Source organism: Phyllostomus hastatus, unplaced genomic scaffold (assembly GCF_019186645.2).
Source record: "Phyllostomus hastatus isolate PE091 unplaced genomic scaffold, TTU_PhHast_1.1 phas_scaffold_182, whole genome shotgun sequence".
Lineage (NCBI taxonomy): Eukaryota > Metazoa > Chordata > Mammalia > Chiroptera > Phyllostomidae > Phyllostomus > Phyllostomus hastatus.
The window spans coordinates 30,217,671-30,239,332 of NW_025334013.1; the positions used below are offsets into that span (position 1 = coordinate 30,217,671).

The 21,662-nt window shown below is 52.2% G+C and overlaps 1 protein-coding gene across 3 annotated transcripts in view; it reads left to right on the plus strand.

The window, feature by feature from the left end:
* RNF220 (ring finger protein 220) overlaps nt 1-21,662 on the plus strand; it is a 223,252-nt gene that overhangs the window by 199,816 nt on the left and 1,774 nt on the right. Inside the window, exons 1-9 of one of the 3 annotated variants that reach the window (XM_045859227.1) lie at nt 3,976-4,209; nt 4,340-4,382; nt 7,697-7,818; nt 8,178-8,310; nt 16,556-16,652; nt 16,845-16,931; nt 17,074-17,129; nt 17,264-17,342; nt 21,420-21,528. In XM_045859227.1, the coding sequence (XP_045715183.1) occupies nt 4,156-4,209; nt 4,340-4,382; nt 7,697-7,818; nt 8,178-8,310; nt 16,556-16,652; nt 16,845-16,931; nt 17,074-17,129; nt 17,264-17,342; nt 21,420-21,528 (780 nt within the window). In that variant the 5' untranslated portion in view covers nt 3,976-4,155. Of the gene's footprint in view, nt 1-3,975; nt 4,210-4,339; nt 4,383-7,696; nt 7,819-8,177; nt 8,311-16,555; nt 16,653-16,844; nt 16,932-17,073; nt 17,130-17,263; nt 17,343-21,419; nt 21,529-21,662 lie in introns of those variants that run through there. The other 2 variants (XM_045859228.1, XM_045859229.1) reach the window with 2 other exon arrangements.

The following is a 21,662-nucleotide window of genomic DNA, read 5'->3' on the forward strand; positions in this document are numbered from 1 at the left end:
CTGGGACCCAGAGAGAGAAAGAGACACAGACAGTCATTGCCTGTGAGTGCCTTGGGCAACACAGAAAGGGAATAATTACACAATCCTAAAGCATCAGAGCAGGAGCAGGACCTAAGGCTAACACCCTAACTCTCTTTTGACTTTCTTTGGGCAGGAAGGAGAAAGAACTTCCCCCAGAAGCTTCTCCTTCTGAGGAGAGACAGGGCCCTGCCTTTGGGAGCCCCAGTCAGATGGAGGAAAGCAGGGCCCTGCTCCCAGGAACATTTGTCTAAATGGCACAGGCCTCCTCCAGGAGCCCCAGGGTGAAAAGGGAAAAACAGCCCTAGCTCAGAAGCCCTGACGTGATGCAGAAAGACAAGCCAGCAGGGCCCCGTAATCTGGGGCAGAGAAGCAGCGTCACTGCTGCACACGTAAAACCCCTGTTGGAGCTGGAGGTGTTCTCTCTGAACACCCTGTACTTCCAGCTGACGCAGCCTGGCGTCAGGGCGCAGAGCTTGGAGAGTTGCAGTGCCAAGGGTGGGCTGGGCACCAGCTTCCACTGGATGCTTTGAGTGGGACTCAAACCGCATAGCCCAAAGTGCCACCTCTGGGGAAAGATTCCCTCCTCTCACTAACCCTGGTTTGAGAGAGGCTCTCAGTCCAGAGCCTAGGAGACATTACCCTCACCCAGACAGCCCTGGTTTGAGACGGAAGAAGGACCCAATGCTAGAGAATTCTGGTCTGACGTGGAAACAAGGCTCTGTCCCAGAGTTTCCTTCCAAGGGACAGATAGAGCCCAGCCTTCAGGGACCCATCCTCTCTACTTCAGTCACAGCATTCAGCCTCACCATCTGATGAGTTAGGAAGAGAGTAATGGTCAGGCATAGGCATGGTACCAAGGCCTCTGTGGTTAGATTCAACCCATATTTCCAGCTTCCATCCCTAATACTGCCCTCCGTGAATCCTATGGGTATGCTCATCGAATTAATGCCAACTACTTTCTGGCTATGACATTCTTTTCTTGCCTCTGTATCATACACATACTGTTTCTTCTAACAGGACTATTTTACCAACCCAATTTTTATTTATCCTTCAACAACCTGCCCAAATCCCATCATCTCCAGGAAAACTTTCTGGAATAGCTCTCTCTTCTCATGACCCTGGTGTGTCTGTTATTGCCCTTATCATCCTATGCTGTGGTCACCCCTTTAGGTGTGTTTTGGTTATCTCTTGGCTTATAACAAACCCTCCCCAAACTTAGTGGTTTAACACAATTTATCATATCTCAGAATTCTGTTAGTTGACTAGGCCCTCACGTACTCATGTAGCTCAATCAGCTGGAGGACTGCCTGGGCTGGAAAGTCCCCAATGGCCTGGAAGACTGGGGGGAACTTGGTTCTCTTTCACACAGCCTCTCATCCTCCAGTAGGTTAGATCAGCTTCCTTACTTGGCAGTCTCAGGGCAATGTCACACTAAGAGGGCGGAGGACAAAGCTACAAGGTGTCTTGAGGTCCAGACTCCGGAATTCACACATCACTGGGCAAAGCATGACAAAGCTAACTTTGATCAAGGGATGAGGAGATGTAGCTCTTGATAGGAGCAGGTGCAAAGAACTGGGGCCACATTTACTGTGTCACAGTGAACATGGTTTATCCACTAGACTTGGAGTCCTTCCAAGGCAAGGGCCTTGTCTTATCCTTCCTTACTCCCTTCCTTTACTCATTTATCTATACTCACTCATGCTTAGCCCAGTGTCCTTGCCTGCAAGGGATTAGATTTGCAGATAGCTAATGATAGCCCAGTGTTTTAAGTGCTATGACGGGGGTATAAATAAGTTTCCAGGACCACACAGTGGACAGAGGAGAAAAATCAGAGTAAGCTTCACCGAGGAGGTAATGACTGAATAGGGCTTCAGAAGACAAGTAGCAGTTCATTTTGGAGAACAAGGAATAAAGGGTACCTCAGATCAAGGCAACAGGATGTGCAAAGGGCATAGTGGTATAACCCAGAGTGACATATTTGGGGACCTGCTATCAGTTCAGTTTTGTTAGAATGTAAAACACAAGGAAGATTGGTAGGAGGTGAAGTACCCTGGAAAGTGCCCTAGGGTCTAGCTGGGTATCCCATCCCCTAATCTTTACACAATGCCTGGCATGTAGTAGTTGCTCGATTATGTTGGGTTTTGTTTTGTTTTTTAATTATCAAACTCAAAATTAAGGGGTATTGGTTTCTTGTTTAGATTCCCATTTTTTTAGCCCCTGCTGGGTTACCTAATCTTTTAACTATTATTTCACTTTACCTTCATAGCAACTGTACAAGCTAGAATTCATTGCCTTCCAATTTATTGCTAAGGAGATAGGCCTGGAGAGGGGAAGTTCATTTTCTAAGAACACATAGATTCTTAAGAGTAACAGAGTCAGGATTTGAACTTGAGTCTGTCTGGCCCTGAATCCTAGATTACTTCTCAGCCCTGCACTGGGCTCAGGGGCTTCTCTCTTGTGCGAGTATAATCCCCCTTCCCTTCCCACTTTTATCTCCTGCATGCCAAACCCTGTGCTGGGTGACTAGATAGAGATGACCTCCCATAAATAAGGTGCAGATGTGTAAACAATCAAAATATACCAGATCAGAGGGAAGACAAGGTACTGTGAAAACTCAGAGGAGGCGATTCACCCAAACTTGAGAGGAAGTGAAGCCTTCCCAGAGCCCTACGGGTTGAACAGCAGTTAACCAAGCACGGGCTGTGGAGGCATGGAGGATAATCTAGCCCCAAGTCCAGGGCATGGAGTGCTCAAAGAACTATTCATAGCTCTGCAGAGCGGAGTGTCAGGAGGGCAAAGGGGGACAGCAGGAGTGCTAGAAGAGGCTGGAGAAGTAGAGCGAGTCAGAAAAGGCCTGTATGCCATGTTGCAGATCATATAGATGGAGAACCACTGAAGGGTTTAAGGAAGGTGGAGAGACAGGGTCAATTGTGAACAATACAAAGATCACAGTGTCTTTACTGAGAAGGCTGGGTTACAGGAAGAGAAGCTGGAGACCAGAAGGCCAGATGGAAGACAGCTGAAAATTTAGAAAGCTCGTAAGGTTATGAATTGGAGCAGTAACATCCAAGATAGGTATAGCCATTGAAGAAACACCCTGGGAGGCTTGCCTATGCCAAACGCTGTGCTAGGCTTGGATCCACCCATGATTCACACATAGCCCCAACCCTGAAATGGTCAGTACACTGATAAAAATTTTGTGTGAGCTATAATGAAGGTAGGGATGGAAGTACTATAACGAGAGGAAAAGATATTTTTCAAAAGATTGAGTAGGAGATACACAGAGGTGGAGATGATTAGTTTTTTTAAAGAGAACATTTAAGGGGAGACTTTCTGAGATCTAGATAAGTAAGCACTAAGTGTTGAGAACGAAGGAGGGTGGGGTCCCAGCACCATTCTCAAGTTTCCGGTGAGAGCACACCTGAGTGTGCCTTTCTGAACTGGAACCCAGGAATAAAGCGTCTGGGGGACGTCTAGTTCCACGTTGACCACGTGGGTGTGTGGTTCCTGTGGGAGCTCCAGGTGATGTCCATCAGACAGCTGAAAAGTTGGGAATCCTCTAATAATGGGACTGCTTAACTCCATGGGGATGGGGACGGAACACTCGGGATGTGCAGTGAGATCGCCCACAGGCGATCAGGAATTCCGACACCTCCCGCCCAAAGAATAGCCTGGCTGCCCTAGGACAGCCGCACGGCAGGCAGGCGGAAGAAGGGTCGGGGCTCTGAGAGGACGGAGCCCCGCGCGAGAGGGCATGGAGCTGGATAGGTGGACCCTGCAGCCGCCACCTGGAGCGGGTACGCTTTGCCGCTGGTGGGAGGGACCCCAGGCACACGCTGCGAGTTGCTACCCGAGTGCCAGCAGCTTTTTCCTGGTCCCAGTCTGGTCGCCTGCACCCCCATCTTGAACTTTCACCCTGGGCGCGCGACGGCAGCGGTCACGTGACCAGGGCCAACATGGCCGCCGCCGCCGCTGGGAGCTGAAGTGCCGCCGCCGCCGGGCAGCCGGGGGGAATCCGCCCGCATCGCCGCCCTCGCCGGCCGGGCGGCCGAGAGGCCCGGAGCGCCGGAAGCCGGGGCTGGAACGGCGCCGCGCGGCGGCCACGGGGTCCCATTAGAGCAGTCCCCGGCGGCTATGCCGAGGGCCCGGAGCGGTCGGCGGAGCAGGGGGGCCGGCGGGAGGGAGGAAGTAGGTTTGTTTACGGGCTGTTTGGGGCGGGACAGGCCTGGACCGGGTCGGTGCTCGGGCGGGGGTCAGGACTCCAGGCCGCGGCTGACGCTCTTCTCTTTTTTCGCATCTGCCCGGGATCTTCCCCCAGACCTTCCTGCGAGTGCGAGCCAACCGGCAGACCCGACTGAATGGTGAGTCTTGCTCGGCCCCTCCCTCCGCCCCACCCCCGGCCTCCTCCCTCCCTCGCTGGCTGTAGCTCCTGGCTTTGCCTCAATCTCTTCGACATTAAGGCCCAGTGGCTTCCTCGCAGTCACAGCGCCTGAGAATGTGCTAACCAAAGTGGCTGCCCTCAGTTTCCCCGTCCGTCTAATGGAGGTTATGGTTCCCAGCTCTTGCCCAAGCCTCTCTAAAGGCCTTGAAGAACCCTGGGGGGCAATAAGTGCCAGAGAATGAGGAACAAGCTACACAATTCCACTCGGGAGCTCAGCTTTGAATTTGCAAACTGCTGGGACCACACTGTACAAGCCGGCAGGGTGCTGAGAATGTTTTTCTTCCAGTTTTTAATCAGTGCCCAGTAGTGTGAATACAGCCTCTCTGCTGAGACTTGACAATGCAGTGAGATCTGGAGTTCCCACGGCAACAGGAACTAACTCATCCCGGGGCTCTTTGAGTTATCAGTCGTCCCACATTTCACAAAGGTGATCAGCGTGGGCTCAACAGCTCTTAGAGGCCTTCTCTGAAAGCTCACGGTGTATGCACTACCTGGTGCGCCACCCCCAACCCCCCTTTGGATTCAAACCTCTGGAGCATTCCTATTTGTTGAACACAATTGAATGAGCCTGGCTTTTTGTGCTGACTAGGGTGTGGTATGTCTGGGGGGCTGCTATAAGAGACTTACGGATCTCTGGGACAGCTGGTAAATGATCTCCAACCTCTGCTACTTAGTTTCTGCTGCCAGGCTGAGCCTCATTCTGGGAGATGCACTGGTTATGGTCTGGCACTCTAGTAAGCATCATCGTAACACTTCTGAGAGGAAAGCGTTAACACTGTGTAGGTAAGGAAACTGAGGCTGGGAGAGGTGACAGTGATTTAAAACCACGCAGAGGGTATGTAACTGGCATGGTTTAAAATGAAGTTTGTTACCTCCCAAGCCTCGGCTTCTGCAACCATGTGATGCTGCTACCTCCATGGCAAATCCTTTGACTCGACCTACTCAGAGGTTGCCTCTGGGTAGGGAGCAAAGCCTTTTCTTCCACATTTTGGTTATTTTGGTGAGAAGATAGCCAAACCTGCCTTGTTTATCTGAGAATTTGCAGGGGATGCTTAATCCATCAGGGTGCTTTCCTGGAACCACAGGGATCTTCTGGTCTGTGTGGCCTGGTCAAGGAAAATATCCAGTATTGAGCCCTCTTTGGCAATTCTGTGAGACTCATTTCCTTATTCCGTCATCAGGCAGTGTTTATCATAGTCCTCCTCCTACAGGGAGGCACTTCCTTGGGCTCTAGGCAGGACAGATGAGGAACCTTTATATTCTCGCACTGCTTGCTACAGGCTTCTGGCACTCTGGGGGTCCCTTGCTCCGTAGCTTCCTGATATCTAGCATCCCTTCTCCAGCCCAGTCCTGGCTCTAAAGCAGCGGTTTTCAACCTTTTCCAGTTCATGGCATATATAAACTGTTACTAAACTTCTGTGGCACACCAAAAAAATATATTTTTTGCTGATCTGACAAAAAATCAGTATAATTTTGATTCATTCACATCAGAGAGCTATTGTATTGGCTGTGGTCTTTTTAATTTAATAACAGCCTAAGGAAAAGAGGTCAGTGCCCCTGACTAAATAGGTACTGCGTGTTTTAAAAATTCTTACGGCACACCAGTTGAAAATCATTGGTCTAGAGTGTTAAGGTGTCTTGAACCTGAGATTCCAAGGGCTGGAGCAGTCAAGGCAGAGGAATCTAGATCTCTGTCCACAAAATCAGGTGGAGCACCAGCACATGACCACATCTCCTATAGCAAAAGCACAGGAGATTGAAGAGATGGGCCAGGCTGCAGACCAGAGTTTCTCAAGCTCCATGCTCAGTCCTAATGGGATAGTGGCCTTCCTATTGATTTGGGTCTTTCTGGGACAACTCTGGGTTGGAGTTGGAATCGCTCCCTGCCTCAGGCCTTCAGCAAACGGGAGCTGGGCCCCAAGTGCATATTCTTACTGCCCTAGCCCACTTACAGGATCAATGTTTGTTGATGCTGACCAGTTAAAGGGACCCTTAGGACAGGAGAACATTCTAAGCTATGGTTTCTTATTCTGCCTTTGTCCCTTTTTCACTACTTGAAAAGTTCCTTGATCTCTGTGAGTCTTGAGTTTCTTCATCTGTTAAAATGGATAATGCACCATACTTTCAGGATACAGAATTAAGTGAACTATGTTGTGTGAGGTGTTTGTCCCTGAGCCTAACACGGTTGAGGTTCTAAATAGCAACAATCATTTTCCACCTGTGTCACCTCTTACCTGTGTCCCCCTCCCTAAAGTGCACTCACAAGCTTCCCCCAGGGCCAGTGCCCATGAGAAAGTTCTTTCTGGCCTGCTGCAGGGAACCTTTCCCTCCTTGACTACCTCCCCGTATCCTCACCCCAGTCCATCTGATCTCAGAGTGGCTAACTCCGCTTCTGCTGTTGCATCCAGGGAGGGGCGAGAGGGAAGAGTCCCTTCTTTTGACCCCTTCCTGCTTCAGTGACAGGAGGGCTGCAGAGAGAGATTAGTGAGCTAATTAGAAATGATTGCATCTCTCAGCATTAATTAGGAGTGCTGTGGGCTTGCAGTGTGCACTTTGGAATTGAGCCCCCTGCGGGACAGCATGGCAGGCAGCCCTCTGCCTCACGGGCTTGCCAGTCCCTCTGCGCTGATTAGGAATGATGGAACAGGTTTGGGTACGCACAGGGAGGGCTGCCCTGTCAAGGTACCGTGGGCTTTCTGACTCAGACTCTCCATATCTTTATGACTGGGCCTCAGTCTCCTCTTCTGTAAAATGGACCAGTGGACATAAGAGAAATCCTTCCTGGGATGACTCTAACTAAGACACTTAAGGGCTCTTGGCCCAGGAACAAAGGGTGTTTTATCACAAGTGAAAAATAGGCCACATCAGACCCCTGGCTATCTTGACATCAAAAGAGCCCATGGTCTTGACCTTCTAGGGAGATACCAAGCAACATGGAATGTCTGCTCATTGGACTCCTTGAATTCTGCAGGTAGGAAGGTACAGTTGAGCTTGAGCCAGCTGTGGCCAGAGTAGGTACTTCACTGGCCCAGCTCCACTCTCCTCTGCAGGTGCTTTTGGCAAGTCCCAGTCCCAAAAGGAGAAGAAGGTGCTGCATAATGAGAGTAAGACCAGGCCCTGAACAAAGGGGCTGATGGCTGGCAGGAGGTCAGGCTGTATCAGCTCCACTGCAACCCTGGGAGCTACAGTGACCGTCTGCCTGTTCTGTGCTTTGTTTTCGGTTTTTCCATGCAGCTCGGATTGGGAAAATGAAACGGAGGAAGCAAGATGAAGGGCAGGTATGTCCCCTGTGCAACCGCCCCCTGGCAGGATCGGAGCAGGAGATGAGTAGGCATGTGGAGCATTGCCTTTCTAAGGTAGAGGGGCCATCACCACTTATCCTCCCCCATCGCTCCCCCTCCCCTGAACCTGGCTGCCGACTACCCCCAGATCTATGGGCTATTGGGGTCTCTGTGTGGTCTCAGCAGCTTTTTCCTCTCCGTTCTTTGCTCTCTTCCTTTGCTTTCACTCACTCACTCTTTCCCTGGGGCTCCAGTGGAAAATGATTGGGAAGAGGTCCAGGTCTTTGACCTCTAGATTGGTTTACTTCACAGGAGCCCTAGAGCTGGGGTTGGCACACCACACCTGGGGGCCAGGGCTGTGCCTTCCTTGCAGGCCTTGGGGGACAGGTAGGGATGGCCTGGGACCCACATGAATCCTGCTCTGCTCTTCACAGAGGGAAAGTTCCTGCATGGCTGAGGATGATTCCGTGGACATCGAGCATGAGAACAGCAACCGCTTTGAGGAATATGAGTGGTGTGGGCAGAAGCGGATACGGGCTACCACTCTCCTGGAAGGTGGTTTCCGAGGTACAAGCAGCTGACACATAGGCAGTGGCACTCTGGTGGCCAGGCCTGTGCTGGGTATCCATCTGTTGGGAGCCAGGAGGCCGGGGCTGGGGGTTGGTCATCCGTCCCACCACATGGGAACTGCTGCTGGCAGAGCTGCTTTGTGACTGTGCTGCCTGCCTGTGATGTGCATATTAAAATGGGAGTATTTGGGTGGGGAAATGGAATTGTGAGGCTGCGAGCTAGGAGTGACGAGGGGGGCTCTCGGCCTCGGGTGATGCATTGAAGGTGACAGCCAAGCCACGTTAGCACCTGCATAAAATATTAAAGGGACAGTTATGCATTTATCACTCCATCCCTCTTAAGGCTGATAAATGAGAATCCAGCAACCTGCTGTACACCTCCAGCACTAGGGGCCCGGAGGGCTTCCAGGCAAACACATTGGATTCTCCCCCTCCTCCTCCTCCTCCTCCTCCTCCTCCTCCTCTGACCAGAGAAATCAGTTACAGAGGAGAGAGTGAGTTATGGCAAAATTTGACCTCCCATGAGCTTCATTGGTGAATTTAATTTTAGCTCTGATCCCATCCCTTCTCCATGGGCCCCTCTGCCCTGAAGCAAGAGGAGCCTGGGCCCAGCTGCTCCCTGCTTCCCTTGGGCTCTCCCCAGTTGCTGCAGAGAGGTCTTCAGGGCCCTGCCTGGCTCCATTGCCCTCCCAGCTCCTTGGGGGGATATGGCATGGGCCAGTAGAAGTCCCCCACTCACACCAGGTCAGACAGCAGACTAGTTGGGTGCCCAGGGTCACTGTCCTCTTGTCAAACTCTCCTGCCTTAGGCAGGGGAAGAGAGATCTGTCTGCCTCCTGGCCTCCCGCTTTTCTTTATGTGTGCAAGCACAGCTGGCACTGCAGCTTGTGGTCATTAAGTGAGACAGCCTGCTTGCCATCTGCTTCCAGTTCTCTGGGCATCACCCTTGGGAAGACTGCTGTGTCTGGTCTCTGGGGCATCTCATAGCAACTGGGAAGGGGGTCTCTGCCTCTTTGGGGTCCTGCTCTTGGGGGTGGTGCTGAGGCATGGTCTTCGCAGTGCTGTCCAGTACAGACCAGCTGCACAAAGGGCCCCATGCCCAAGTGGAGCGTTACGCCTTTTGGCTTCTCTCACTTTACCCAAGTGTTTCAGGACAAGCCAAAGTATGAATCAGGAAGGTTGATCAGATTAAACTGGTTCCCAAGCCTAAGTGCCGAACTGTGGGATATCTGTTTACCATTTCCCTCTGGTCTTGCCCTAGAGTTTTAGAGCATCTGAGGCCCTGGAAGGAGAAGAGCAAAGCCCAGCACCCTGTGACTATCACACAGGTGGCAGCCCATGCAGGGTCAGTTCCACGGTGCTGCTCAGGGTTCACTCTGTTGGCTGCTGTAGATAGTAATATCTTCCATTGCTGTGGCAACTTCTTGGGTTTCTTGGCACAGAACTGGACCTGACGGCTCTGGGCACCAGACAGGGCTTAAGGAGGATAAAGCCGCGCAGGGCCTGACGATCTGACACAGTATCTCCCCTGTGCTGGGATGCACTGGCAGAACGGGTCTGAGGGGCCTCTTAGGCCCTGGGCGGGTGTCAGTTTTCCCTGAGTGTTTACACTGTGAGGTTGTTCCTTTCAAGAATTCCTGAGGGGAGTTCAAAGGGGGCTTTTCTTTGAGCGATTTGGAGAGCGAGAATGAGAGTGAGACTTGAAGAGGGAACAGGGGCCGGAGGTGCCTTTATCTGCAGAGAATTGCTCCGGCTTTCCTGATAGAAGCTGCTGCCGCCTCTTAAACAGCTTAGTGCAGTCAAAAGACAGGCAGACTTGAAAGGCTGTTTTACAGTGAGATCAGCAGGAGCCACAAGGCAGAGAGCTGGGCGCAGCAGAGCAGAGGAGGCTGAGGCTCCTCCGTGGAGTGGCAGTCGGGGGTGGCTATCAAAGCCAGCCCTGGATGATCCGGACTGCCTCTGTCCTGCAACCTTGTCTGCAGAAGCTGACCATCTGTCAGTTTACCCTCCCTGGCCAGGACCAGTAGCCCCCAACTCTGGGGGCTGGGTGTGGCCCTGCCAGGCGGGCTGGTGTCAGTGCATCGCATTGATCACCCGCCGGGCGGGCCCAACTGCAAGCCGGGCAGCGCGTGCTTAATGTGATTGAAAGGCAGTTAAAATGGCGGTGACCTTTTCAGGAGGAATTAGATTGCCTGCCAAGACCGGTTAGAGGGAGTGATAACGCCGGCTGAAGAGGCTGCCCAGCCGACTTCAGAGAGAGGGAGCAGAGGCAGGATGAGCGGGCGAGCAGTGAGGCCCATTTAAGCTGTGCTGTGCGTGCTGACAGAACAGAGATTGCTGTCCTTGTTAGATATGAAAGAATTGAAGAGTTGCAGATAAGTTCCTGTATCTGATCATCCCTTACCCCTCCTCCCAGACCAGGGCCCCTCCGTCATCCCCAGCAAAGCTTCCCAGTAGGCCCGCTGGGAGCTGGTCTGATGGAGCAAGTTAGTTACCTAGAATGTCATCAGCTGTGGAGCCGGTGTGCAGGCAGGAGTTTTGGTGGAGACACTTGGCTAAGGGGAGCAGGCCTTGGAGATAGGACCTGTGGTTACTGAGGGTGAGGCCCAGATAGCTCAGGCCCAGGAGTGCTGGGCCTTGGTCCTTTAGGGCAACATGAAGGACCAGACAGAACAGGTAAGCATTGATAGATCCAGCTAGAAATAGATTTTTAAGAGACTAAGGACATAGGTAAAGATGTCAAGTGAGCAAGTTGGAAGAACCTTTCAGTGTCTAGGAAACACTCTGGCCTTCCCAGCTCTAGAAGCCCTGGGCTATTAATCGTCCTCTCAGAACCTTCGGTCTGCTAACCCACCGCTGTTACTCCCTGCCCAGAGTTACAACTGCATGAAGGGATGCACACAGAGCCTAGTGCTTCCCCAGCTTTTCTCTAAAAGAGTTCAGCAACTAGGAGAAAAAGATGCTCTTCTGGGGCAGCTGCTTTCCCCTGGACAGAGCAAAGGGCCTCTAGGCTAGAGCAGCAGACCACAGGAAAATCTAATCATACAGCCCTTGGGGGTGGACCTGCGCCTACCTGTAGTCAAAGGAGATGTGTGGTAGTGAGCCACACCTTTCCTTATTGCCCATCGCCACCTCTTGGGTTCTGGAGAGGGGACTTAGAGTGGTGGTGAGCTTGGATCTTTCCCCTGTATTCGTTGCCAGGGAAAGTTCAACAGCTTTGAGGAGCCTGGAGATCATCCGTATCTGAAATGGATGGGCTGGAGAGAGGACACAGGAATGGTTGGTTTCAGATAAGGTGACAGTGATGTGGTGGTCATGTGAGTGCCAAGATGAAGGAAATTCCCAGGAGGTCGCATAGGAAATGGAAGGTGCCGTGGCTGTGTCTTTGAACCCTGAAGGGAAATGCATTGCTAGAATCCAGCACTGAGCCCCTCTGAATCAAAAAGGTGGAAGGGAGGGGACTCAGAAGACCAGCTGTGCAGGGTGTCTGCCCTGTCCAGATCCTCACCTAGGAGCTGCATCTTTCTTGAGTTGCTCTCACAGCTTTCGGCTGGTTCCAGGTAGCCTGGGTGAGGTGTCATGGAGAGGACAGGCAGGGCAGCTTACGTACAGATTTATTTTTCAACTGGCTATTGCTTGATGAAACTTCAGAGCCAGATTATAAGTCAAAGGGGTGAGAGGTATTGTGATCCCAAGAGCACAGAGAAGAAGGCCTTGCCCAATAGCTCTGTCTCCTTTGGCATGTCAGTTTCCAAAGGATGGGAGCACCAAGTGCTCAAAACGTCCCTCAGCACAGACCTGCTGCCTGATCTGATCAGTAACAGGTGTTGGAACAGCCCAGTGCTGGGGGCAGTCTCAGAATGCAGAGGGTTAGGGCCACTGCCTTCGAACTTCTGACCGCCTTTAGTTATAACTGTTGCCTGGTATGAGGGGTGGAGCGGTGGCAAGGAGCAGGGCACCTCTGTCCCCTGTGACGACTGACAGGATTTAATCGCCTTTTGGAACACAATTGTTAAGCTGGACAGAGGGAGTGCAGGCAGAAGGAGCAAGTATCAATGGTATTAAACAGCGTCTGTCTCTATGCGTCTCTCCTGACGTGAGGCAGTGAAATGCGTTACCGAGGAGGCCCGGAAAGTGGCTAAGTGCGTTTGACACACGCCAACTCCCTGCCTCCACACTGGATAATTGCATTGTCAACTGTTCAGCGAGGTGGCAGGTGACACTGCAGGCCGATTGATTGTCCCGCATCGCAGCTCCCCAGACTGTCAGCTCCCCAATCGATGGCGTTTACACAAGACACCGTAACTGCATCTGTAACTAATTCCAGTGTAAAACTCTCCGGAAGCTGTTGCCCCTGCGCCCCTCCCCCCCTTTGGAAAGCACAGACCTCTGGAGGGACCCAAGACTTTCCTTTCTCCCTAGGCTCTGGTTTTGTTGGGAGTAGTAGGTGAGGAAATCAATGGCTCCTTTTTTGTGGTTTCAGGTTCCAGGACATTACAGCCCCTAGTAAACGGGCATCTCCAGTTTCTCAATCGATTATCTGATCAATTGATTGAATTAACACTGATTTTTTTAACCCTTCTCAATGACCTGAGAAGAAATGAGTTTATGGGAGAAGAGTTGTTTTCATAAAATTTAGACTTGCCTGTCATTTCTGCCCTTAACCCTCTCCTTGTCTGTCACCTGGCAGGAGTGTTCGCATTGCCCACCCTCCCAGGACTGGAACCCGCTCTGCCGAGCACTGTTGACCAGCAGGCTTAGTTTGCCTGTGGGCAGCAGCCCAGCCCTTTGTGCCACTTTAAGGTGGGGCCAAACCATAGCAAGGGAGCCTCCTTGGTGACTGAAGGGCACTCCAAGTTATCTTGGAGGTCCTGGGGCTGAGTCCCTTCCCTGGATACAGCAGCAGCAGGCGTGGTAGCTTGCCTGTTTTCCCCCAAAGCCGAGTAGAACAGGAGTCAGAGGCTTAGAAAGGAGCTCCCTGTGCCATCTTGCTTCTGAGTATTGGCTTGGGATGTTCCAGCAGCTGAGAACATAAAATGACTGTGGAGCCTTCCTCCCAAAGCTGGGGGGGACAGGCAAGCTGGCAGGGGCACTGTCTGCATAAAACGGCTTTATGGCCATTTCTTTTTATTATAATTCTGCCAGAAGTCAGAAAGTGACATTTCATTAAGAAAATAAAGTTTAATGTGCTGGGGAAGGAGGTGGGAGCAGGCTGAGGCAGCCTGTTCTGAACACCTGTGGGGGTAGGGAGAAGCTCCCAAATCTGTCTCCACTGGGGAGGGTGGCAGGGTCAGAGTAAACAGCTCAGACCAGAGACAGGCCTTTTCCTTGGAAAACAAGGTGTGCCGTGCTCTCCATCTGGCCTGACTGGTCAGAGGAACAGAAGCTCGGCTGGGGCTGGTAGGGAACACTGGTCCTGAGAGTTCCTCCAGGCTACCAGCTACTCAGGCCTTGGCCTTCCTTTGAGCATGGGGCTCCCAGGACCGAGTGGAGCAGCATTTCAGCCCATATTGCTTGGGTGTGTTGTATGGTATCTGTTGTGGGCCTGGCCAGCTCTGCTGGATGATGCAGAGACCGTGGGAGAGAGTCAGACTTGGGCTTTCAGTCTGGTCAGGGACAGTGCCGATACGTGGTAATAAACATGACTTTGGGGTTGCACAGGAAGCAGTGCCTATGGAACTGTCTGGGGACGTCTCATCCGTACTCGGCCTTTGAGGTTAGCGATCAAATCTTGAAACTGCATCTTCAGTGCCAAGCCAGGGAGAGGGCAAGCTCATTAAAGGTTAGAAGATGTCACTGAGGTAGGAGTTCCTTAAGGAAGTACAGGGTCTGGTACAAATAACTCCTTTTTTTATTACAAAATCATAAGCATGTAATTCTGTCACATAACAATGTCATAGTTAAGCACACCACATGACATTTTAGGTGAAATGTTCAAATTAAAACTATAAATTATTACACCCATATTATTACCCTACCAACTACACTCAAGTAAGCGTTACTTCTGCCGGACCCTGTATTTCTAGAACAACTACTGTGTGTAGATACTATGAATTAATGGTAGAAGGCCCGGTTGAGCCAGCCAGACTTGGCAGAATGAGCAGGCGTTTGTTCTGTAGACCAGGAGAGACGAGGTTCTAGGCAGGAATGACGGGAGGCACGAAGGCACGGGAGCAAGAGAAGACGTCTCGGATTTGGGGAACTACAGTAACCGTGCTTCGCTGGAGCACTAGCCTGGCGGGCGGGCGGGCAGGCAGACTGCAGAGGAGAGGACTTCAGGCCACAGGACTGCTTTAAATAAGTCTTGAGAAGCTGGGGCTTTGTGGCACCCTGTTTTCTCAGCTTCGCCATGGGTTCTTTGATTTCCTTTTTGCCCACCCAGAGGCAGGGCTGGATAGGGCCAGGCTGGAGCTGAGGACATGAGGCTGACTGCTGAACTGTGTGTACTTGGGGGAGGGGGGTTGGCAAGGCTCCGGGGGCACACGCTGTAAGTGAACCTGATAGCTACATTCTGATTGATGGCAGAGTTTGTCTCCCAAACTGTCAGAGGGTTTATAGAGGTGCCACTCACCCACAAGGCAGGAATTGCTTGTCAGGACACCTGGCTGCAAATAGGAGACAGAGCTGTAACTTGGTGTTTTCTCAGCTTAATGGCCTTGCTGCTGACCTGCCTGCTGCCTCGAGCTTGTCAGTTCCTCTGGTGTGGAGGGCAAATGAGGACTGTCAGGGATGGGTGGAGCCTCACAATACCCAGCCCTCTGCTCTTCCTGGTGCTGCTTACCTCTGGGACAGGTGGAACCTTTGTTAGAATAGAGACCAGAGGTATAGAAGGGGGAAGAAAGATTGGAAAGAAAATGCTTTTGAAATGGACTTGAAAGGTGGAAAACAGTCCAAATGGAGTGAATAGCATCAGCAAAATCTTAAGAGCAGGACGTACAGGGTTATGTTAAGGTGCAGTAAGTAGTCTGTTCTTATGCATAGGGCTTGTGGAGTGAAGTGAGGATAAAAGATCCTAATGGATCTGGCCAAGGGGCCAGACTGGGTTGTGCATGCAGTGGGGAGCCAGAGTCAGTTCTAGAGCTAGGAAAAGAGGGTCAGAACTGTATGGTAAGCCAGGTGAAGGAACAGACAAGATGCTTGAGGATCCATTACAAGACTTACCCAGATGAGAGTGTAAGAACCTAAGTGGAAAGGAAGGACAAGAAGAAATTTCTGAGATCATCAGAAAGAATTCTGAGGTTCTTCCTCACCTCTTTAAGGATTTCCTTGCTGATTCCACTCATAACAGATTCCATCACTTTCATCTCTTTCTGTCCCAGAAGGGCTGCTTTGTGAGAAGTGGTCCAAGACCACTGGGAGAAGGCCAGGGTGGAAAAGGAGCAGTTTTGCAGCCTCTGGCCCTGGGCTATCAGGAAGGGCGGTCTTGGGAGTCAGACTACAAAAGTGTGGGGGCCTAGTGTAACTTCAACAGCTCTCCCTCCCCACTGTCCCAAGGGTCTGCCTGTGGCCAGGCCAGTTGAACCTTGGTGGGGTCAGCCGCCTGCCTGTCTCTGCTTCCACCCTGCCTGCTTGCCTTCATGGACTGCTTTGAGAGGCAGGTGTGCGTGCCTATCCTCTTGTCTGTCCCCTCCTAATCCCTTTATAACTGCACTTGTCCAGGAATCTAGGCTGAGTGAGGTGGAGATGAATAATTAATGTCAGGCGCTTCAGACACCAAATATTTGAACAGCTGCCTGGTGTTTTTGCTGGCAAGGACCTGGCAGCCCAAATCAGGACGTTGGCTGAGGGTCCCGCTGTATGGCTCTGACTGGCCTTAGCTCTCCCCTCTGATGGACTTGTCAGGCTGGACCATGGGGCACAAGGAATGCCAAGGTCCTCGGTGGGGTGATCTTGGAAGACCTGAATCTCTGTCCTCTTCCTGCTCTCTTAAACTTAGAAGACAGGTAGACGGCAGGCCTGGGCATCTCCTGGACGCCTGACATAGTATTTCAGTGGGCTAGTTCATGAGACCACTTGGACCAATAAGCAGTGGCCGAGAAGAATGAGTTTTACAGAGTGAAAGGGACTAAAATATCAAAGTCAAGAGCACCTAAATACCTGGCTGTCTGTATCCCAGGCCTGAGCTTCTGTCTGGGCCTTATGTGGCCCCAAATTTGACCCTTTGCTAAAGGCAACCAGACCCAGTCTTGGCCCTTGGCCCAGTCTTGTTGGCCCTCGATCCTCCTCACGTCCTGCTTCCCACAGGCTCTGGCTTCGTCATGTGCAGCGGCAAAGAGAACCCGGACAGTGATGCCGACTTGGATGTGGATGGGGACGACACTCTGGAGTACGGGAAGCCACAGTATCCTTGGGGCACTCTGGGGCAAGGTGGGGCTGGTGGGAAAGGCCAAAGGGAGTAAGAAAAGTAGGTAGCACATCTGGTACTCACCCTCTGTCCCCCCCTTCCTGGGGTCAGTATCTCAGTTTTGGCCAGCACTCAACCCTCAAGGCCTACTGCAAACTAGGATCTGTTTGTCCTTGACCATCATGCCAGATACACAGAGGCTGACGTCATTCCCTGCACAGGCGAGGAACCTGGTGAAGCCAAGGAGAGAGAGGCACTCCGGGGCGCAGTCCTAAAGCAAGTGTGGCACAAGTTTGGGAGTGGGGTAGAGGAGAGGGACGGAAAGCCCTTGGGCAGGGGTCAGTCTGATACCCACCCTCAGGGCTGTGCTCACCTGTCTTCTGGGCTCACTTCCTTCTTTCTCCTTCCCTTCCTCTAGTGGCGGCCCTCCCAGCACACGCATCACACCTGAGTTCTCTAAGTGGGCCAGTGATGGTAAGTCCTGACTCAGGTTAGGAGTAGCGGGAGAAAGGGAATATCCTTTGGGTGGTGGTGACTGACTCAGGCCCAACCCCTCACCGGCGATGCCCAGTCTGGCCAAAGAATGAGTTGCCTCTCTATCCCAACAGAGATGCCATCTACCAGCAACGGGGAGAGCAGCAAGCAGGAGGCCATGCAGAAGACCTGCAAGAATAGCGACATTGAGAAGTGAGTGGCCTGGGGGGAGGCCCCTGGGACAGCAGTTAAGTGGGAAAAGGGGCTGCCAAGGGCTCTCGGCCCTCCCTTAGTCCTGTAGCCCTGGGCACACAGCTGACAGTGGAGCCCAGCTGGTGCTGAGCATGACTCTCTGAATTGATCACTGGGACACGGCCCTGAAGCCTTGACGGAGGAAGAGCAGTTTGCCTGCCTGCCTGCTCGCCTGCTCGCCTGCTCCGCGGCCTCCACCCAGGGAATGTGATGTATGGCCACCCAGCCCAGCCGGCACACTTGATTCATCTCCAGTTTCTGTTTCTTAATCGGGAGCTAAATTGGTTTCATTTTTCTTGTCCCGGGTGGTGCTCGCAGTGGGTTTTAGGCAGGAACATTGGGTCTCATCACTTCTGGTTGGAATTTTTGACCTGGGTTCTCTGGCAGGGGAAGAGGGGATCCCTTAACGCTTCACCCAGGCTGGGCAGTCCCTGGCCCGAATCCCCACGAGCCACAAGGACTTGAAGTGAGCTGAGCACCTAATTGCCTTTTCACAAGCACAAGCATGAGCCAGTTCTAGCCCCAGGAGTTGGCATTGTCCAGTTCAGGGCGCTTGGAACTGCTGCCTTTGGCCATCACTTAACTCTTCACACCCATCCCACCCTCCACTGGAGGCTAGGTTGCCTAGGGTTAAAGGCAGCCTCTTCATCCCAGGACCAGTGTTCCATCTTGCCTCCTGCCAGGAGAGTGGATTGCAGGCCAGTGCAGGGCCGGGTCGGTGGCCCAGGGTCACCTCCCATTTGTTTCCCTCCATTTTGTGTTGTCATAAATTCATTCCAGCCCGTTGTGGTTGATCAGTTTATCTCGGCCGGGACCGCGAGTGCTGCTGGCATGATGTATGGGCCGCAGCGCAGGGCCCGGCTGCCCATGAATCACCGCAGCTGCTCTGTGTCAGCGCTGGAGCGGGCCGCACGGGTTCGGCGCAACCAGCTTGGGGAGGGGGAAGGAATGACGTATGGATGTTTATTTAATAATTCTCTCCTACTCCAGCTGAGCGGGGCGGGCGGGGCCATAAGGGGCGCCCGCCCTCGTCTGAAGGGGCTGCTCATAAATCAGAAAGACAAGATCATTAATCAGGGATGGCGCCCAAAGGGGAGGTGGGGGCCAGAGCCAGTGGCCATCCATGAAGGCACTACCCACCCAAGGCTGGGGGGAGTCGGGACTGCTGCCCCACCTGTGTGAGCACCGGCACCAGTAGGCATGGCTCTGGGACAAGTTGGGGACTGGCAACGTCATTGGATCTGGGTCTGCGGAGATCGGGGCCTTTTAGTTCCCATGACCTTCCCTCGTACAAGGTACCGTTTCCCGCCCTATATGTGTTTCACCGCCCAGGGAAGGAGGCAGGCAGGATGCCATGGCTTCTAGGAAATTCTCCACCCTGTGCCCTGGAGGGGCTCAGGAATAGCTCACAACCAGTGTAAGTTGGGCTGGAGGCAGAGAGGCCTGGTGTATGCTGAGCAAATCCAGGATAGGATGGACTCTGGAGTTAGATGTGGCCTTGAACCTTTGGGGGATGGCCCCTGGTTCGGGGGCGGGTAGCCATTCAGCAGAATGGCTTCATTCTCTCCTGGCCCCATCCTTTCTGCCTTCCCAATTTTAGCTCATTGTCTGGCTTGGGGTTTAAGAGTTAGTTTTCTGCTCTGGGGTTAGCTGCCCCCAGCTCCATGCCTTAGTTTCCCCATCTCTGAAATAACCACATAGGACTAGGCTCATGCCCAGTCTGGTCCTTGGAGGGACTACCCATCTTGTCTCCTTGTCGAAAATTAATAGCTGTCCAGATGGGGATGGTACATATGGCATTGGGCAAAATGCCAGAGGAGGGCAGGTGCTCATAAGGAGAGAAGGGGTGGTGAGGGTTTCCAGACCTGGAAAGTTGAATGGGTGCTCCCAGGGAGTCATCCAGAGCCTCTCTGAGCTTCTCTGGGGAGAGGCAGGGCAGAGAGAGTCATGGGCCCCTGGAGTGATGAATCTAGAGCATCCCTGATAAAGGGACACAGCCATCAGGGAAGTCACGTTGTTGCTGGTATCCTGAAAGAGAGAGCTCAGAGATCGAAGTGTTACTGTCTGTGGAATGTTACCCACCATCCTCCCTGCACCCCCCATTACCACTAACACACCCAGCAAAGATACACCACCTGTAAGCTTTCCAGCTTTCGGAGTCAGCTGTCCACCACACGCTGGCAGAACAGGCTACCTTTGGAAGGTCGTCCCTGCCTGTGGCAGACCACTGTCCTGAGTCCACCTCAGACCACTCTTGGCCTCCTGATTGTATAGACCCGCTAAATCTCAGCTCTCACCCTGTCATAGCCCTCTGCCAGTGTCCTCACAACTGCTCGCTGCCTGTAAGGTAAACTTCACTGTCTTCCGATTGTGGCATCCAGCGTCTTCCCAGCTAGTCTCCTTTCCCACTTGAGCACCTTCTGCTTACCCACAGGTGTGCCTTCCAGCCAGGTGGGGCTCTTGGACCTTTTGGCCTTTGTTCCTAGTTCCCTCGGCCTGGAGAGCCGTCTCCTCTTGGGTCTCGTCTATGTAGAATGGTGGTCAGGCACACAGCTACTGGTTGGTCGCAGAATCAGTCTGCTGGGGTTTAAATCCCATCTCCCCCACTCTGTGAACCATGGGCAAGCTACGTAATGTTTCTGTTCTGCTTTAGTTTCTTTCTGTATAAAATGAGAATATTGTAGTCCCCTCGTGGGGTTTTTGTGAGGTAAATAAAATGATTTTTAGTCCCTCAGTATAATCCCTGGCATTTAGTAAGTGCTTAATAAATTTTAGCTCTTTTACCTGTATTATCATTCATTATTATTCCCTAAGGTCCCTGTCTAGTACCTTCTTTTCTGTTCCTCCAGGAAGCATTCTTCTCCCTCTGAGCTCCTCTAGGTTTTGTTCACTTATTCTAGGAGAGGTGGGAGGGATCGCTCCTTGAGACAGTCCTAGCTGTTCCCTGTTCAGTGTTGCAGCCCAGAGTCTTCAAGGGGTTGTAGGGACCTTCTTGTGTGGTGCTTGGACAGCAAGTGGGGGCTGCTAGGGCATGTGATGTGCCTTGGAAGATACAGCAAGGAGCCCTTGAGGCAGGCTAGGCCTGTACCCCAGTGGCCTGGATTATGTGGGACTAATCCATTCCCCCATCTGTCCCTCTCCCTGGGGTTTGGACTAGTTCTTTATTCAGCAAATGTTTACTCATACTCACATGCCTAGTGTGGAGCTAATGGCCATAGTCAATATTCCTGGAATGAGCAGCTTGCAGGGAACTGAGTCTAGCAGAGACAAAGACATTTATAGTTACATTGCTGTAACTATAGAATCCAGTGGTAGAATCCAGTACAGGGGGCTGGACGAGCACAGAAGAGGCAGCCACCAATGGTGGTGCTGGTTGGAGAGTTGGAAAAGGCTTATGGGAAGAGGTAGGCTAGGCCTGAACCATGAGATGGCACTGGAAAGTCAGGAGGTAGGGATGATCCAGAGGGAGCAGAAGGGGCCTAGGCCAAGGGAACAGAAAACAGTGGTGTGTGTGGAGAAAGCATTCCAGTGTGGATAGAGCTTAACTTGTGTGTGTGGCAGGGTGCTGAGAGATGTGGCTGTCTGGGGGTGGACCAAGGAGGCCCTTGTAAGTTTTTGAGGAGTTTGGTAGAGCTTTACTTTTAGGGAGACATTGAACTCTTGGAAATAGAAATGGTCAAATTTGTCAAAATCTAGTGCTAAAGAACAGAGTGGCGTAAGGGGACTGGAGACAAAGAAGCCATGATGGCAGAGATGGTAAGAAGTGAAGAGATTCCAGAGTTACTAAGAACTACATGACCAATTTTGGATGTCAAGGATAACAGGGATGGTTTCAGGCAGGAATGGTTTGAGAATGATTCCCAGGTGTCCTGTTTAGAAATTCACCAGGAAGGAGGGTAAGGAATTCACTTCTGGAACGTGGAGTGTGCAGATACAGGATATGAGCAGGTGGGGGGCAGGGGTATCTGAGAGATACTTGTATATGTGGGTCTAGAATCCAAGGGAGGTGCCTGCCCAACTATGCTGTCCTCTTTACAGAATAACCGAAGATTCGGCTGTGACCACGTTTGAGGCCCTGAAGGCTCGGGTCAGGGAACTTGAACGGCAGCTATCCCGAGGGGACCGTTACAAATGCCTCATCTGCATGGTGAGAGGAGGGAACCTACGGGTGCCCTTGGTCAGGTTTGAGTGCCCCCTGGGGGTTGGAGAGGGTCTCTGCGCTGTGTGATAAGACCTTGAGAGGGTGGGCTTCAGTGTGACCCATTCTCTGCCCACCTCCTC